The 19,188-nt window shown below is 45.5% G+C and overlaps 1 protein-coding gene across 1 annotated transcript in view; it reads right to left on the reverse strand.

Annotated features, from left to right (window-relative positions):
- Nucleotides 1-15,760, reverse strand: part of slc22a23 (solute carrier family 22 member 23) — a 41,989-nt gene extending 26,229 nt beyond the window's left edge. The window contains exons 1-3 of the mRNA XM_062530341.1: nt 14,699-15,760; nt 1,709-1,812; nt 1,236-1,390 (exon numbers count right to left, since the gene is read on the reverse strand). Coding sequence (XP_062386325.1) covers nt 1,236-1,390; nt 1,709-1,812; nt 14,699-15,145 — 706 coding nt within the window. The 5' untranslated portion in view covers nt 15,146-15,760. The remainder of the gene's footprint in view (nt 1-1,235; nt 1,391-1,708; nt 1,813-14,698) is intronic.
- Between the last annotated feature and the right edge of the window lie 3,428 nt (nt 15,761-19,188).

Raw genomic sequence — 19,188 nt, forward strand, 5'->3', positions numbered from 1 at the left:
GTCAGGAGGGATTCATCGCTCGGTCCACTAATGGACTCCACAGGCCAGGGACTCTGCGCGGCCGTGAGGCGCAGCGTGCAGCAGCTGCCCCGCGCGTCTTAGTCAGCGACCGCATTTTCGCAGGACCGTCCAGGAAAAGGGTAGGTCAATCAGCGGGCTATTAGCCGTGTTTTTAACGGCCGCACGACAATGGTTTCTAGACCCGGCATTGTCCTCGGGTACAAGATGGCAGATCAATGGGGTTGATGATGGCTTATTGTGTGGCGATAGACTGGAGAGCGGTTGACATTTTCAGGAGCCGATCAGTCGAGAAGGTTGTTAGCCAGCCAGCACACACACACATACACATACACACACACACACACACACACACACACACACACACACACACACACACACACACTATACACTAATAGGGGAGTGCAGACCACCATGGCGGGCTGAAGGTGAGAAACATGGTCGGATGCCACTGGGAGCTGCCCTTCTCGGTGCGCCGGCCCCACTGTTTTGTACACACAACACAGGCCCTGACCCCCCCCCCCTCCCGCTCCATTCCAAAACATGACCCACATGACATGACGCAGCCAGCAGCCCTTCCTCAGATCCGCTCCTCTCCGCTCTGTGCTCGCAACCCATCCCAGCCATGCCCTCTCACGGAGTGATCAAAGGTGCCTTTCTGACAGTCGCTCGGCTAAATGATCGCCTGGTGTGTGCTGCGGTAAAAAAAAATAAAAGTCTGTTCAATCGAAAAACTGGCAACCCTCTAAACATGATGGCGCTTTGATCTGGAACGATAAACGCAGAGAAGAGACTGCACTGACAGAGCTGAGGATGTTCAGAACTGTTGCACTGCCGTGACTGTCTCTCCAAACTCGCAGCGAAGGCAGAAGTTGCTAGTTACTGTTGGCACAGATGGACTGAACTGAAGACAGGTCTGGTGGTATAGTCACACCTGTCCCCTCACACAACACTCAGTGCTACACGACGTTCTCATCTCCTGAGATGAAGGAGCGTGGACTTCTCTCTGACATCGCCACAGGAAGTACTTTGGGGAAACACAGCCCTCTCAGATTGCCATATCTGATGTGTGTGTGGCGGTGCTAAAAAAGTGCTGCCTCACCGGAAGATCAATTGTCTTAAAAAGTGTTTGTTCCACAGAGCGTGGAGCCTGCAGAGGACGTGAAAAAAACATGGAGCCGGTCAGTTATGTAACGCATTCCCAGCCGCCTACTTACTCAGGACATAAAGGGAGAGGGAGATCCCGGCCAGACAGAAGCCCTCGAAGAAGCGTAGCGTGCTAAACATGGGCACGTTGACCGAGAAGGCCACGGTGAGACCAAACACCAGCATGAAGAGGACCGAGATGATCAGGACAGGGTGTCTCCCGAACCTGCACAACAGAAGAAAGAAACACATCAACACACAGAGAAGGCTCTGTAGATCTCCATGTAAGCTGTAATCATGGTCCTCAGATTCTACCGCAATTTCCCCACTATTAGCCGCGGCTTATACATTGATTTTGCCAAATTCAATGTATAAGCTATGTTCAGCTATGAGGTTAATACAGGGGGGCAGTTAATATGGTGTTACTATGGTTTTGTTTCTTTTAACTTGCATAAAACACTGTCCTGCGGCTTATACTGTTATATGCGGTTTATATGCGGGAAATTACTGTAGTTCTTTTCAGGAGTTGAGCAGAGACACCTACCAATCTGCGAGGATACCCATCACCAGATACCCGAAGATGGAGCCCACCAGCAGGGAGAACTTTGCGATGTGGACCTTCCTTCTGGAACCACACACCAAGTTCCACTGGAAGACAAGGAGAGAACAAAAAATATTTATCTCTGATGGATGGCATCCACAGTTTTTTTTATCCACATGTTTTATATTTTAGCATAATAATTTTTACATACATACAAAGACCTTTGACAATTAAAGGTATTGGATGGCATGTCACTGAGACAATATTGTCCTCAGTCACAGGAGATTTTGTAGACCATAGCTTTTATCCACTGTACATAACATCCTACATCTACGTTTCAAAGTCTTATAGCGGTGTATCTTTCATTAAAAATGCTTTTGAGGAATCCAGTGGCCATTTATGTATATTAACAAGGATAAGAACCCCAAATACCATCTCCATTCCCTAATCAAACAGATTCCATTCATAATCCTTCCCTTACAGTCAACATCAAGTTCTGGAAGCCACAAAAAACTTCAATGGGCAAGTTTTCAAAAGAAATCAAAAGATACAATCAGCCTGTTAGTTTTCATAACATCTTTGCCACTGCTACTATATCAGCTTTTTCACATAAAACAGGTTAATCTGGACTTGTAACATATTATCTGTAGAGGTGCGGCTTGCTTTAAACAAACTGTGTCTGTCAACCCTTTACCTGGCATTCATTTTGAGGACATTGATTATATTCTTCATTCAGATTACATTACTAAATAAGTATGTCTGGGCGGCATTGCCGTATCCAATCAATTGGTCCGATGAGCCATCAGACATACAATAAACTGAGATTTAGATGAGCCACTGAGCTGTCGGAACTGTTTACAGAGTATCGCAAGAGTAGTGCTCTCTATGGAAACAAGCACTGTCCCGTCCTGACCTTGATGGAGCAGGAGTCATGGTCTGTACACACACACACACACACACACACACACACACACACACACACACACACACACACACGCGTCACAGGCAGAATATGAGCTGGTGATTAAACACACACATGCTCACTCACACAACATGATCTGTGAGCGCGACACTGAGAAGGACACACACACACACACACACAACACAGGAGAAGGGAAGGGAAGCGAGCAGGAGATACACAGAGGATGTGCGCCCATGGAAATCACAGGTTATTGTTATTGATTTCTGCATTATTCTACGATGAGGTGGAAACAAAGTGTTTTCTAAATGAAAAGGGAGCTCTTTAACTGAGCAGATAAAGAGAGACACGAGGCCCAAATTTGAATGGTGGGAAAAGCGAAAAAGTCTTAAGTCTAACCAAAGCTAATTTGATGACTAGGCAAAATCAGTTTGCCCTGGGCAAGACTTGAAGCACAAACGCCGATGATTCAGGTCAATGCTCCGACATGCCACACAATAGCAATTCGGTTGTTGAAGGCTTTCAAAGCCGCTCACTTTTTCTCCACAGACAGTAAAGTAAACTGTTTTTTCCCCAATTTTCCCTTTTATCCTCACTAAAACGGAGGTGATGACGCCCATGGAGTTTTTTTCCTTTCGGTGAGAAGTTTCTGCTGAAAGCTCAGCCTTCCTCTGGGGGGTCAAAGGGCACGGTGGAGCCCCTGCTGACCCCACCACCCCTAAATCACACGCTGAGGGAGTCAGCAGAAAGTCAGGCAAAGTATCTGCTTAGTCCTCCACAAGCAAAGACAAGACCATTCAGATATCTGAATTGAATAGTACTGCTTCTCCTACAAATTAGTAGGAATAAGTCTTTCTTTTCCCTTCAGAATGGACGCTGACGAGGCTTTTTGTGGTGTCCTGCAGGTGGACATGCTGAAGCAAGCCACTACAAGCTGCCACTAAAACAGTCCCACAGCCAGCAGTGAGTCTTGAAATGCTATTATTGCATTGTTTACATTATGTTAGCACCACCATTTGATGTTGGCATGATTTGATTACTCCTTGTTTGTCCTTCATTATCTGTGGCATCACGATGTAAACACTATTGCACTATTATCATGATGAAAGATCAGTCGGTGAAAAACAGTTCACGGAAGATCAGTCACATCTACGCAGCCTTTTCCGTGGCTGCACTTGGCAGACAGAAGTTTTGAAAGAGACCCTGAAATACCGGTAGACTACTGAAGATGTTGATGTTCTCTGAGTGGAAAAAAAAAACCCAACTTGTTTTGCAATTCAAGTGAAGTGGCCCCACAAGGGATCCGTTAGTTGACTGGGCACCTCCCACCTTCTAATGTTTTCACATCATTAACCTTAAGCATGCAGCATTACATTGTGGTGAGAATATATCAGATAAAGAAACCGCAACATCACTTTGCTACTCTTTATGCTGGTAGGAAAGCATGCCCTTTCACATCAACATATTAAAGCTACCTACGATAACTTACTATAAAGCTTAGCTGTGGCTACTAAAAGGATTCTACAATCACATTTCCTTGACAGAGGCTGTTGATATAGCCATCTATATATCGATAAAGCCGTCTGAGTGTGACTCCACACAGAGGTCACTGCACCTCAGGCCAACTACAGGATCTTATCAATAAGAATCATAAAGCAAGTGAGCTCTGGAGAATATAAACGACGGAGTGCTGTCCATCTGATGGTCAAAAGCTCTGCAGTGCTCGATCAACCCCACACCCCTGTCTTCTCTCCCCCTGTCCCTTGGCCTCTCTCTCTCTTTCTTTCCCTCCCTCTCTCTCTTTCCCTCTCCCATCTCTCTTTCTTTCTCTCTCTCTCTCTCTCTCTCTCTTCCATCTCTCTCTCTCTCTCTGTCTGTCTTTGTGCGAGAAAGCTCAGCTGTGACACACACCATGCAGCGTTCTATTCAGTGGGACGGTTGGAATACTGGACTCTTTGTGTTCTGGAACCCCCCTGTGATCCCAGCTGGCCTGGATGGGAGGGATTAGTGTGTGTGTGTGTGTGTGTGTGTGTGTGTGTGTGTGGAGGTCATGAGCGAGGCTGGGGTGTCTGGGTGACAGGTGTAACACACTGTACATGACCCCCTCGCCCCCCTACACACCCACTCCAAATGTGCCCCACCCCACCCCACCCCTTCCTTGACCCCCCTTGCGATCACATGAGCCATGCTAGCCACATGTCTAGGAGGGCTGTTGCACTGGACCAGACAGACAGTCGCGGTGCCTTGGCAGCCGTGGACCCAGTGACACATTCCCGAGTTGCCTGGGTGATCAGGCAGCTCCTGGGCTGAATTTGAGGATTTCTCATCCGAGCTTGAGTCAGGGTGCGCTTACTGTTTGCATAATTACCGTTGCGTAACCACAAAGACTGTTAGTGTCACGTGAAAGAAAAACAAAAGGGGATTATTGATTAGTCATGTCAAGGGAAAAAAATCCCCAAAAACACCTCAAGTAGATTCCCCCTTTTTTCGGCAGAGCTGAGTGAGAGAATTCGGCAAATTCCCAGTGGTGACTGGAATTTTTTTGTCATTTCCTCACCAGTGAGAAAATCTTATCTTCTCACTGTGTAAGCAAAAAACAATGTTGACAGGGTGCCTTATGTGACAAACTTGATGGCAGTCACTACAGCTAATTTCAAACCACTCCAACTTTCAGTATCGACGACGGCACCTGGCAACAAGGCCTAAACAAACAAATACTAGGCTACTTGCGCAATTCCACCTGGAAAGTGATACCGCACAGCTTACTAGCAGCTGAAACAATTCCACATGAGATCAGATCAGGAATCCACTGGCATAGGCCGAGTCGTGCCCGTCAAAGTTGACATGTGTTCCGCTGGCTGTGATCCATAGCTTACATTGTGCAGCGTTCAGATGTTAAAGAGAGTAGATAACATAAGTGTGAAATCCAATGACCCTGAAGGAGGAAGTGCCCTGATGTCAGATCGGAACCTTTTTATGTTCAGCTGACGGCTAGTTTACCAACCTCAATCACAAGCTATGACCACAGTAAATGGGCAATTCCATAAAAGTCAAGGCCGAGCTCTACAGTGCTCTACACTCTTCCCTGGGACCTTTAGTCTGTGGCACCAGCTTCTTTGTATTGCTGGTGGTGGTTGGATATAGATATTCCAAAAAGGACACTCAGGTGACAAAACAGGACACAGCCATGGGATGTTCAGGGCAGCTTTCAGACATTATTCCAAATGTCAGACTCGTCATCAGACATCGCACATGATATCAGATGTCCGTGCATAATGTGACGACTATTATCTCCGATAGGCCACTAATTGAGGACGGTGAGTGAGCGTAATGTTGACATTCTCCGCATGCACGCAGGTCGTGTTTGTTTGCTGGCATGACACTCCCTCTCCGCGGTCGTCCTGTCAGGGGGGGGCGACACCCTGCTGGTGCTCTACCGAGAGTCTTCCGGTGAATCTAAACCACGTCCCATGCAATGGACAGAGCGCTGACCTTGCACAAGGTCGTACGGCGACAGCATCGCTGAACTGTCCATCAACGTGTGACACCAAAAGAAGAGAAAAAAGAGAGAGAGAGAGAGACAGACAGAGAGAGAGAGAGAGAGAGAGAAAGACAGAGAGAGAGGGGCGATACGCCTGATCAACTACACTGGTGCATCCAGTTCACCTGTGCTGCTCACACTGGGAGGAAAAAGCATGAGAATGAAAAGAAGAGGTGAATAAAAGGGGGGGGTGGAGAGGAGGGCGGGAGGGGAGCTGGCAGACTGCGTGAGGATATGTGAGAAAGAGAGAAAGAGAGTGAGAGATAGAGGCTGCCGCATAGTTACTGCCTAGCAACAGAGTCCTTGGTTATCAGCAAGGTTTGGTCGTCTCTGGTTGAGAGGGATTATTACCACATAACAAGGGAAAGTGTACAGTATGTGTGCATATGTGTGTGTATATATGTGCATGTATGTGTGCATGTGTGTGAGAGAGAAAGCGCAAAGAAGAAACAGAGAGAGAGCTTTAACAATATAGGGCCAAAATCGCTACACTTGCAACTAGATAAGCGTAAGCGACAAAGCTCACTCACTCCATTGCACTCTGCATTAATGAGCATGAACTCTCCTGTGGTTCAGATGGCGTAATTAAAAATGCACTGCACACACTCACACTCTCTCTCATACACACACACACACACACACACAAATATGGATTTTCTACTCTGCGTCTCCTCACTGTCACATACAAAATAGAGGCACAGGCCTCGACCATAGTCAGCAACACTGGCTTTTCATATCTCTATCTCTCTACACACACACTTGTCATGGCACACACACACACGCTACAGTAGTAGACACTACATCATCTCATCTGTGTTTGGGATATGCCTCTCTTTGGCTACATCCACATGATTCCATTTTCGCTTGAATCCGAGACACTTGTTACGCCTCTCACCTACACCAGAGGTGGAGAAGTCCAGCTTCAGAATGTAAAAATCCAACCATGTATTGGTTCTACCTGTGCACGAAACACAGACCACATGTGATCTCACTAATTAGCTGCTCTGCCTGGCTGAAGAGTTGTTTTAATTAGAATCAGCTGGTTTAAATGAATGGTTGGCAGATATGTGGCAGGACTTTTAAGTTCTGAAGCTGGACTTCTCCACCTCTGGTCTACACATGTCCGGTGTGTTTGAGCTCCTGAAACAGAACAATTCGAAAAACACTCTCAGCCACATAACACAAAACTCCAGCTTTGCGTTTTAATGTGGACAGGTAAATCCACAAAATGATGTAGAAAAACCAATGTTCTCTTCCTGATTTTCAGTATTGTCAGTAGGAGGTTTCTTGATTCTCCATGACTCGCTCAGACCTCCACCACTTGCCTGTCAGAATTAGGCTCGGGCTCGGGAATTGGGCTTCGTGGGCAGCCATGTTGGCAGACTCACTCCTTAGTTTACTATGCGCCTTGTAAGGATTTAGTCCCGCCTGTTAGTGTGTTCCTGTTACTTAGTTTTTGCCCTCTTGGGCGTATGCTGCTGTGTAGTGGGGTGTAACAGCGCAACCCACGACCGCAAAAGGAAAATAATCGTTAATACTATACATTTTCTGCTTCTTGTTGTCTTCTGCATCTCTGAAAGAATGGATAATTAGGTTCGGTGTGCTACCAACATGGCGGCAATATTCCTAGAATGCAACGCGTGTGCCCGAGCCCTATACAACATGGTGACCAAAATGCAAGCGTTACTGGCCTTGCTGTCTTTGGTAGCATCTGTATCCTGCATTTCATTATGCGGTTATGCTGACAACTGAGTGGCCACATGATTTGTGCGCTTCAGGTGTCTCCCACACGGACCTTAGGTGTCCCTTGAGGACAAGATTTCCTCTTAATTTGCAATGGTGCTTGTGGATCGATATCTTTGTTCAAAATGAAAGATTTTAAAACGAAAAAAGAAACCGTGTGGATGCAGCCTAAAACCCCAAAAATGTGGCCTGGCACTTTCAGTTGCTACTTCCATGCTGACAAGACAAACTCAGAAGTGAAAGGAGAATGTGGTCTGCCAGCTGAGAGTGGCTTCAAATGATGTGCAATAAAAACATAAGATGACACAAATTGCCGTGATAAGCAAGGAAAACAAGGTCATGTTCCCTCTTGCAGTTTCGTTTTGTGTACAGATATAACATTTTTATTCTCTTTTCAGTTTGCACACAAATGGAATACTAAACAAAATGCTATGCATTATGTAGTAACTGTGGGCAACAAGACCACCACAGCCACACATGTACATGTACACTACACTACACACACACACAGAAAGAGGAAAATAAATGAACACACACACACACACACACACACACTCACACGTGTACACACACTCACACAATTTCATTTCAGTGTGTGACCTCAGTGTCTGAGAGGAACAGTGCCACGTTTAGCACAAGGACAACAGGCTGTCACACCATGGGCCCACCATGAAGAGCTGCTCTGTGTGTCAGAGGGAGGGAGGTAGGGAGAGAGCGAGAGAGCGAGGGAGGGAGAGAGAGAGAGAGGGATGGAGGGAGGGGCGCTGATGGATGAGTGCTGCTTTCAGCACCCATTTGTCCAGTTCCCCCCCCCTCTCACTCTTGTTCTCACATTCCTATTTTCCCCTCTGTTGCATACATACACTGTACATATATTTGTGTGTGTGCCAGCTCGAGACAAGAAGGATTGGTTTTTATGAGACTGACAAGAAAGTCAAGTAATGGATTGTGGTGAGACTGCATTGTCTTGATGCTACTTTACACATTTAGTAGGTGTGTGCACTTCATGTGTCTGTGTAAGTGAGTGAGATAGATAAGATAGATAGATAGATAGATAGATAGATAGATAGATAGATAGATAGAGATAGATAGATAGATAGATAGATAGATAGATAGATAGACAATGAGACTAAAATGGAGGGAGAGAGAGAGAGAGAATATGCACAGCTCCCATCATGCTCTGCACTCTTCTCCTGTCTGGGAGCTGTGTGCGAGCGTGCGTGTGTGTGTGTGTGTGTGTGTGGCTCTGATAGCTGGAGCTGAGCAGGAGAGAAAGCGAGAGAGAGGGAGAGAGTGGGCGAGAGAGACAGATCGGCTTTGTCCCTTCACTAGCGCTGGTGTGTCAGTATGCCATGGTACAACTGGCCCCCGCCTCGCTGCGTCTGATGAGCGCACAAGCAAACATACACACTAACTTGCGCATCTGTATGCTCTTCCTGCCCTGCTCTCCTTCAGTCCCCTAAATCACACACACTAGCACACACACACACACACACTCACAAACATGAGCACACACACACACACACACACAAACATGAGCACACACATAGACACACACAAACATGAGCACGCACACACACACACACACACACACACACACACACACACACACACACACACACACACACACATGTTATCTGTGCTACCCTCTACATCCCAGGAGCCCCTCATATCTCCATATCTATGTGAGACATACGCCCTGAACTGGAGGCCATGTACAAGCAGCTCCAAAAGGCCTCATACCAACAGCAAGGCCTCCAAGACACCAGTCACCAGGCCACTTGGCATCAAAGTCATTTCAAATTTCACAACTGCTTACACAACCATCGTCATTTTCCCACCATACGTTAAGGGGTCCCAAGCCTGACCACATAGTTTTTGCTAAATCTACGCCCAAACGTGACCAATTTCCCTTTAGATACAGAGTGGAGAAAATGAGGGTGTCCGTTTCATGATGTTCTTTGCCAAGGCTCTCATATCCTCAGGATCCTAACTGAGCCGGTAAATCTGTGTTGTGGAGCGTTGCATAAGTGCCGAGCTGATATCTCACAGGCCACTTGATCCACCCAGCCACATTTCCTCTGGAGCACCAATGGGGATCATCCACTTGCTCCAAACAGCTGGATAAACACTATGGGAAGGGACACTGCAGAGTGTGTGTGTGTGTGTGTGTGTGTGTGCGTGTGGAGGACCTCATATTGTCACATTCACTCCATGAACTTTCTATGTGCTCTGACAAACACATGCTGGGATGAGTTGAAACGTTAAGCCAGTTGTAGCTGGAAACCAACTGGAGAACAGTTTTGCTGAATTTGACATATATAAAGTAGGTTCACACACACACACACACACACACACACACACACACACACACACACACTTATATGTATGGTGAAAGAGAGAGAACCAAGCTGGGCAGACAACTCCTTGCTTCAATGAAGGAGTCTTTTCACAGCACCACGAGTCTTTAACTGTCAGGAAACTCACTTTGAAGGACCTTTTTTTCCCTAGCATATAAACGCAAGATTATACCAACAATGTGACCTTTTCTTTTGTAGTCTTAAATGCGTCCAAGACCCGTGATCATAGTGCAGGGCTTGAGGTGGAATAAGAAGGAAAACAAACATCTTAACAAGGTGCCGTGAATGTCGGTCACTACATACTTCTAAATATGTCAACAGAGGAACAGAGTCCAGGCAAGGCTAAACTTTATGACCTTCCTCAAATACTGCATGTTTGCCATCCTTGTCATACAGTCTGGTATCACATTTCTATTTACTTTTTGCTTATTAAAACACGAGCCATAAAACAACCCTCGCTGACTCATCACGAGCTCAGTCTTTCCTCATCTCGATCATTTCCACTGAATGATCCCCAGTGTCCACATCATGGGTTCGCCATTGGAATGTATCAGCAATGTAGGGTGATTCCGCGAGGACTTCACCCTGTGTGTGTGTGTGTGTGTGTGTGTGTGTGTGTGTGTGTGTGTGTCAGCGATGATCCACTCGTATTCATTAGAGCGCGGTTCCCATTAGCGTGTGCCCACTGGGCCCGGGCTTCAATTAGAGCAACCTTCAGCGGCCCCGCAGTTTCCGTCCTCTGGGGAGCTCCCCCCGTCGCTCGCTGAGCCTTATCGCTCGCAAGTGCTTCCCCCGGCCCGGCACTCGCTCGCTCGCTCAGAGGGAATGCAGATAGCAGGGGGCGACTCTGGAGCGGAGCTGGACGGAGCGTGGACGAGCCCTGGATCTAGCCAGGGATTCGCCCGCTGTACCGATCAAGAACTCTCTCAAGTCTCGAGATTAGAATTGCCTTCCTGAAGAAGAACTGCAGTCTTTCTTGCTTTCTTATACAGTATGCATTTAGCTGATGCTTTGAAGCGACTTACAGATACTAACTGCAAGGGCCCAGTCACCCTGGAGCAACTTGGGGTTAGGTGCCTTGCCTTGCTTAAGGACACAAGAGTGGGAGTCATGAAACCATGACCTTTTTTGGGGACTACTGCATGCTAGCCAAGTTCCTTAGCCACTACCTGAACCACTCACACAGGAGTGGTAAACTGTGCCTGATGCTCAGACTCCCTCCTGTTCTGGCCACTCCTTGACAATCCTACAAGGCTTAGCTCTGGCTCGTGGTGTCTGGCTTGCCTTGTCCCACATCATTGGCTTGATTGAGTGTGTGAGTGTGTAAAAATATTGTGATTGTTAAAATATTCACTGCTAGTTATACACTGTTAAAACAAATCAACGTTGTTTATCTACCACATATATCAGAGGTTTGTGTTTAAGGGGATAAGCTAATGGCTACTGCTATAGCTAGTGGAAGTGTGAAAGCTGTCTGAGGTTTTCCCTTTGTACACAATGTGACTTATGTCCCATCTGCACGCTCTTCCTGTCATGGTATCATAACACTATGTCCTGGCTCTGTGTTGAGCTGCAAAGGAAGAGGATTTAAGGTGGGAGTTGAAACCGGTGTCTCCTAACAATGTACAAACTCTGAGGCCAAAAATACTGAGCTCTCAGCTTAGGACAGAGAACATCTTTGAAAACAAACATCAGTGTATGTTTTGGGCCGTGACTGAAAATGTAAGTTCAATGTTTACTGACTGGCAAGTGCCTGAGTATCTTTAACATATTAAGAAACACTCTTTGTGCTCTCCCACTCAATTCAACAAATGTCAAATATTACCCACAACTATATGCACAAAGAAAAGGCTTGCTTGGCTTTCATTATCACTAACTTGCAGAATATGTGTTTATAAGCATTATTTATGTGTTTAGGCTGGTTCACCACAGGGTGAAGAGGAGCTTGGTAACGGAAACGTTATCTTTAGTGAGCAGATGTCTGATGACATGCCCAGTTTTGTGGACCATCAGCACAAAGTAGACAAGACCTCTCTGTAAATGCTGCTACAGACAAAAAGATGAGCTGCACTATAACTAGATGCTGTTAATAGGGACTCATTTAATCACAGTCTAAACTTGGTTTTCCTGGCAATCTAAAGCCGCATTGCTAAAATAGCCAACTTGTGTCCAAAGCATAACTATAAAATAATGAAAACATATTCAGATTATTTTTGTACAAACTATTTCATACTTCAAAAATGCAATATCCGGGGGAGTACTGTGGCACAACAGGCTACTACATTTGGGTCCAAGTGCCCACGGACACCCAGGTTTGACCTGGGTCATTTGACCTGGGACCTGCGGTCATTTCCCGATCCCATCCCATCTCTCTCCTACTTACTTCCTGTCTCACCCTTCAGTGTCATGTGCGAATACAGGCATAGAAGCTCCAAAAAATACAACAACCCCCCCCCCCCCCCCCAAAAAAAGACACAATATCCAACCACCAATATTACTTCATCAATGTGTGATAGCCAATATCAGCATAATACAGTAAATAATTAACTGAGCAAGTGAGCAATATCTGGAAGATTATTTCTTTATACTTTCAAGAGCTTCCTTTTGATACATGGTCAATACTGGACATGGTGCTTCGTTCATTTGTGAAGTTCTCTGAATAACTGCATCATCAACACCACCGCTAACTGCTTCATTAGCGAGCCATCATGTTAATCACAGTCTAACATCCGTGGCCGGCAGTAAAGTCCAAGCAGTTGCATAAGTGCCACTGATTAATAGAGCGGCAAGGAAGCTACAGCAGCACATGTTGTGAGGTGACCACGGGGTCAAAGGGCAACGCTGCCTGATCTATGTGTTATGACAACTCAGGCACTGGCCACTGCCATTCATGCAATAATCAAGCAGCAGCCATGTACACAGGACTGGCCATTGCACCCCCTCTGTGCTGATAGTACCACATGTGCCATTCAGTTTGAGGAGCAGAATCTGACTCTACACAAGTGTTCCACACTTGACAAGGCCTTTGGCAAACATACTCAACCTTTGACTAGAAACATAAATAGAACATGGTGTGACACGTGGTATGTGGACAAGGCACTATGTGGCAATACTAAGTCAATTTCTGAATACAAATTTCACAACCAAATTGATCTGGCTATTTTTGTGGTTTCATAATTCGCTTAGAGGACTAATGACATAGAGAGTCAAAGAGTCTCCAAAATGTTACGTGTATGTGTGTGTGTGTGTGTGTGTGTGTGTGTGTGTGTGTGTGTGTGTGTGTGTGTGTGTGAGGGGGGGGGGGGGTACTGGGGCACTGGGGTACTGAAGTCACTGTACTTCCTGTGAGAAGGCCTGAAGCTGTTCATAAATGACCAGTTGAAGGACACCTGGCATCATAATCCCAACCCCTCATTTTGCAAGATCATAAAAAGATAAAGAGCTAGATGAACTAACGGGAACGGCAGGATCACAAATATCAACGCACAACACAGTAAGATTCCAGAAATGCCGTGGTGATGATGAGACGCTGACAAGGCTTAGCGAAGATGGAAGAAAATGGGGGTTTGGGGCCAGTCTCCAAAATGACACGTCATGTATTAAAACATTTATGGACTACAATTCCAGCTTGCTGTTGGAATAAATGAATGGCACTGTTAAGGCAAATGAATGGGAGGGACGGAAGACACTACTTCACTACCCTCACTGTATGCTCATTTCGTCTGCATCAAAGTGTCCAGATCTGTTCGCGGACAGCCGTTATATAGCCTACCAAGCGGCACATTCCTCTACAGTCAGCACGAGGAGAACCCGGTGACACCCCTTCGTGATAGCTCGCACCTCATCAGCTGCTTCAGATGAGTCACGCTGGTCTAACCCACCGATGCTCTTCCATCACACCAACACGCGCACTCGTAGTTTGTTCCAATTGTTCGCGAGAGTGATTTAGGTTCCATATATGATTGGGTTAGGTACAGTATTAGCCTACCCAGGCAAGCAGTCCGCTCGACGTTGTTGTGAATGAGCAGGCCGTTATGGTAAGCGCGTAACACGCGTCAGTTTTGCGGTATTGACACCCTGCTATGTCATTTTGTTAGGCGGCCTGTCTCCCTGCAAGGTGCTCCATGTGACTGCATTAATGGTTAGCCTACTAACGCCTAACATACTAGCCTGATGAGGGTGTGAGGGGTATCTTAGTTTAAAACAGACGGGGATTGGCCTAATTCCACCGGGAATTAAAATAATACAGTAGTGAACCTGCCAGTCGCGAATGCAGTCTGGGCATATAATGCCCGGCAAAAAAAAAAAAAAATGCACATCATGAAGCCAAACATTGTAACGCCCTGCAATTGACACATGATCTAGACATTAAACTGGTGAGGATTATGCATTTGATGTTGGATGTTGTCAACACACTAAGCTAACCTTACCTTTGTGACTACATTCTCCCGAAGTCCCATTTGCATTTCGTACCTCCACTGTGTGCACTTACAGTGAGCATCGTCCGTGTTGTTGTGGTGGCGCGTGCCGTTTGATAAATACGGAGCTCTCACGCCACTGTTGTTTTGACCATTAAATAATGAGGAAGGACTCAATGTCAAATTGGAGCTGTTTATCGTCGGTAGAACACATGTGTTGTTCGGTTGAGCGAGGAGGAAACTGTCAGAGAATTGACTGAACCCTATAAACAATGCCGGGATCCATGTCAGGACAATGAGTTGCTTTTGGTATTTTCCAAATCCCCCGAGAAATGGCAAGACGCAGCCGTCAATGCGCGATAGCAAAGCCGGAGACGATGTTTCGGGTGATACGAAGCCATTCTCCGGTTGGTGGTCGTCCGTATCCAGCTGAGCCACGGCCATCGCGGTTTCGCACATCGAGCCGTCCCTCTGTAGCGCAGCCGGTTTGGCAGTTCAACCCGTCGACTCCACAATGCGTCAGTGCCCCCGCACTGGAGAACGCTGTGCCCAATCAACCAGGCAATTCTGAGTGATCCAGACGTGGCGTGCTTGGTTTCCCTCCAAAAGTATGGATTTAATGTGTGCCGACGAGGTTTAACAATCAGTCTATTTAAACGGTGCACTGGCTAGAAACTCTCGGTAAAGCCATGGTGACAAATAGACAGCCCACAAGCTCATCAGGAATGTTGTACCTCCACTTTCCACAATCTGTGTGTGTATGGTCACCTCGTCAGAGCGCTCTGTGCCGGAAGGAGACGTGAAACGAATATACTAAGCCAACCCCTTCTCTGTAGCTGCCAGCCACAGGTAACACACCTGTCCAAACGCCGAGCTCCTGATGCTGTGGTTGACATAGTCCCCTCAACAAATGAAAACTATGTAATTGGAATAGTCGGGTAGACCCATCTCTACGACGTGTAAAACAACAAATTCTTTAAAAGGATAATTCCCCCTTTGTCACTGAACCGTGCGTCTTCCACACACGAATACTCAGATATCTAGCCGGTACACTCAGAGGCGGTTCCTGCTCAAACCTCCGCCCTCGCCTGTCACCCCTAAACTTTGATTGGAGAATTCTCCCACGGAACTCCATTGGGCGTCATGTGTAACAAGGGTTTCCTTTGTATCACTAGCCCCCTTCGATGTCCACTTGGTCTTAATCAGTTTGAAGATGGTTTGTACGAGAAAAATGCGCTCCTCAGTTTAGCGTGCGCATCTGCTGTAGATTTCCTTAACTTGTGTTTCAAGTAATTGGTTTTACGAGTTGACAATACTGGCTTTATACTCCGCATGTAAACCAGCATAGACAAATGTAACAACATGAAAACACATGAAAACATAGGTATACGGTAGATATTTAGTGTTGGTGTTCATCAAGATGTATCATTCCTCTCTCGCTCTCTCAGTGTAAAAAATATTTGAAAGCATAACCTAGCTCTTGCTGTCCTCTGGTGGTGTTACAAAATGATTAAAAATAAGTAGTCATGTGAATGTTATTCTGTTTCTTGTTGTGTCTTTTCTTAATATTATTTTGTTGTAACAGGATGGCTTAATCATAACTTTGATATTGGGCAGACATGCCAGAGTGCACCTTGTCGCAACACTTATTTATTGAAAAGTCATGTAAAGAGTGAAACAACTGCGCCATCTGCTGGTTATGATGACATAGTACTTTGAAGATAAATTGCATTGCAGCCTATTGGTCATTCAATGTTGGACTGGATGGCATATCCAAATGACAATGTTGGATGTCATATCACAACATTAGTGGGTTTTTTTTTTTCATTATCACTTATGCTAATTTAGATTTTTATTTCTGTATTAACCAGTAGCTTAGGACCACATTTAGTCCACTTTAGCCTTATAAAGCACATTGAGACTATAGATTATAGTTGTTGGTACATAAACTCAATTCAACGGAATACAATGGATTTGACTAAAATGTCTTATCATTGACATAATCATGGTATGCAGCCTTAAGGTGTGCACTGGGCTGATGTTGTCCAAAAAGATTGACTCAGTTATTGTCAACAGAAGTTTTCCAAGTGGGCTCAGTGGTCTGTGGGTAATCTCTCCATTCACACATGAGATCGTTACCTAAACAAAATGGATGCTAGGTCTATCAAAAATATTCTGCTGCACTGACGATACCAAGCTTCAAGTACAAACCTGTGGTCTACCAGACTCCTCCTGACTTCATGGGAATATGTTTGTATTGGTTCGAATGACTGTACCCGTTGCTGTGGAGACGGTTTCAGGTGTGCTGGTGGCTCACGCCCATGTTTACAGAGAGCTGGCTGCAGCAGTCAGCAGTTAGAGTTTATGTTGAAACAGAATTTGTCCCCAGGCACTCTCTACTACTGTCACTGCAGTGATTCACTGACTTCCTATGCAAGTTACTGGTTCAAACATGCAACAGAAGGACATTCACTTTTGTCCCTATATCACCATAGGCCAGCCAAACATTGTCAACTCATGGTGGGGGAGGGGGGGGGGGTGGTAATGTATTTAGCTATTGAGTTCAAATATCAACAAGCTTTCACCAAAATGTATGTAGATTTCTTATCATGCATTTGAATGATGGGACATGGAAAAGGGACAATGCGTGTTTAGTGCATTTTAAATAAAACGTGTGATTTATGGTGATGATAACAGCTACAACACAGAAGTTTGTCACTATCCCAGAGAGAGAGAAAGTCGAAAGATCAGGTCAATGTCCTTCCTCTCTCCCCCTTATATTTACACAGATATATGGGGAGGGGGTGGGGGGGTGGCAGGAGCCCAGTCAGTATCATTGCTCTCAGGTGTCTGCTAAAGCAGGTGTTTTAAGTGGCTCACGCACGACTCTGACACATGTGCTGTGTCTGGACTGGCATAATCACACACCTATTCACTGTAAAACCAGACACATGGGTGTGGTACCTCGGCTGCATGCCAGCATACTTACCAGAGAGCCTAGAATTCTCTTACGTCCTTCTGTGTGCCGAGGATCCCCTGGTGTGGCCTATGTGTGAGACTCATTCCAGTGAAAGTACAATGGACGAAGAATCTATCTAAGAATAGATAGAAATAGAATACAAAGATGTAATATTAATATGATGCGATATATTTACAAATGATTGCATAATTTAGTATGATAGAGATCAAAACAGTTTGAGTGACAATATAATAATCACTCCAAGAGAGGACTAGATGGATGTTTTACTTCTACACAAACTCCTCACGGCAATCAAAGTTGAGACTTTAGACATAAGACATCTGATGAGGATCAGGGTGTGGCATAGATAGGAGCCCGAACGAGATGACTGATGATTCATGATCTTCTTGCTGTCTGGACATGAGTCAAGAGTGAAGGCAGAGTCCATGACAACATAGGGGTGTGTGTGTGTGTGTATGTGTGTGTGTGTTGGGATGCTTTGAGTTGGGTTGAGAAAAGAAGACCATTGAACTGCCACACCCATACTGGCGGCGGCAGTAGGTGTCAAATGAGTGAAAGCACCACCCTGTCACACCTGAGTTAGACGGAACAGTACGCCCTCACACCCCCATCACACACACACACACACACACACACACACACACACACACACACACACACACACATATGCACCCATGCACATTAAGTGTCATCTTAAAACGCTAGATTGTTTGTACATTTTCACTTCTGAAATGGAATGCCACTTCCTACTTGAGGCATTCTATTTAGGCTACTTACCTAGTTAGTAATTTGGCCGATGCTTTTGTTTTATCCAAAGCAATTTACATGTCAGTTATTACTAAGTTATTAAGGGCCACTCTCCCTGGAGCATCTCAGGGTTAAGTGTTAAGTGCCTTGCCCAAAAAAGTAGTAATTACTGTAGGCCTACTGCACACTGTTGGAACATAAAACAGAGGGTGTGAGCATTTAATATTATGATTAGGAACAATGGCCACCACACGTCCATGTTTTCATACACAGATGCTGATAAAGCACACTGAAGCAATGTGTTCAGTAAGGTTATTAAAAGGTTTCACAATTAATTGTTACAACTGGTAGGCCTACAGATGAGCCTGCTTCACATTTCGATGTATGAGCTCCAGTTAACATGTTGCAACACTTATCAAGAGCTGTCAGCTAAATTAATTAAATTCATGAAATTTAGCCTAAAAACTTCAAAAAGGACACAGGTAGTGAAAGAGAGAGAGAGAGATAGATTATTGAAACACAAAAGGAACGGTCAGAAAGTTTACAGGTAGGCCCTCTAACTCTAGACGTAGGCTATTGCACCACTATTTTGCTCTCAAAAACGTTTTCGAATATTGTGCCGCAAATCCAGGAATAACCATAGCCTGCTATGACATAATTTAAATGACCTTGACCACACAGATGATTTCACTTCAACGTGAGAAACTTTCCTTGTTCAAAAAGATCTCGCCCTGTGAGAAATATTTCGTCATTAAAATAAGAGAAAATGGGACGT

Source organism: Sardina pilchardus, chromosome 2 (assembly GCF_963854185.1).
Source record: "Sardina pilchardus chromosome 2, fSarPil1.1, whole genome shotgun sequence".
Lineage (NCBI taxonomy): Eukaryota > Metazoa > Chordata > Actinopteri > Clupeiformes > Clupeidae > Sardina > Sardina pilchardus.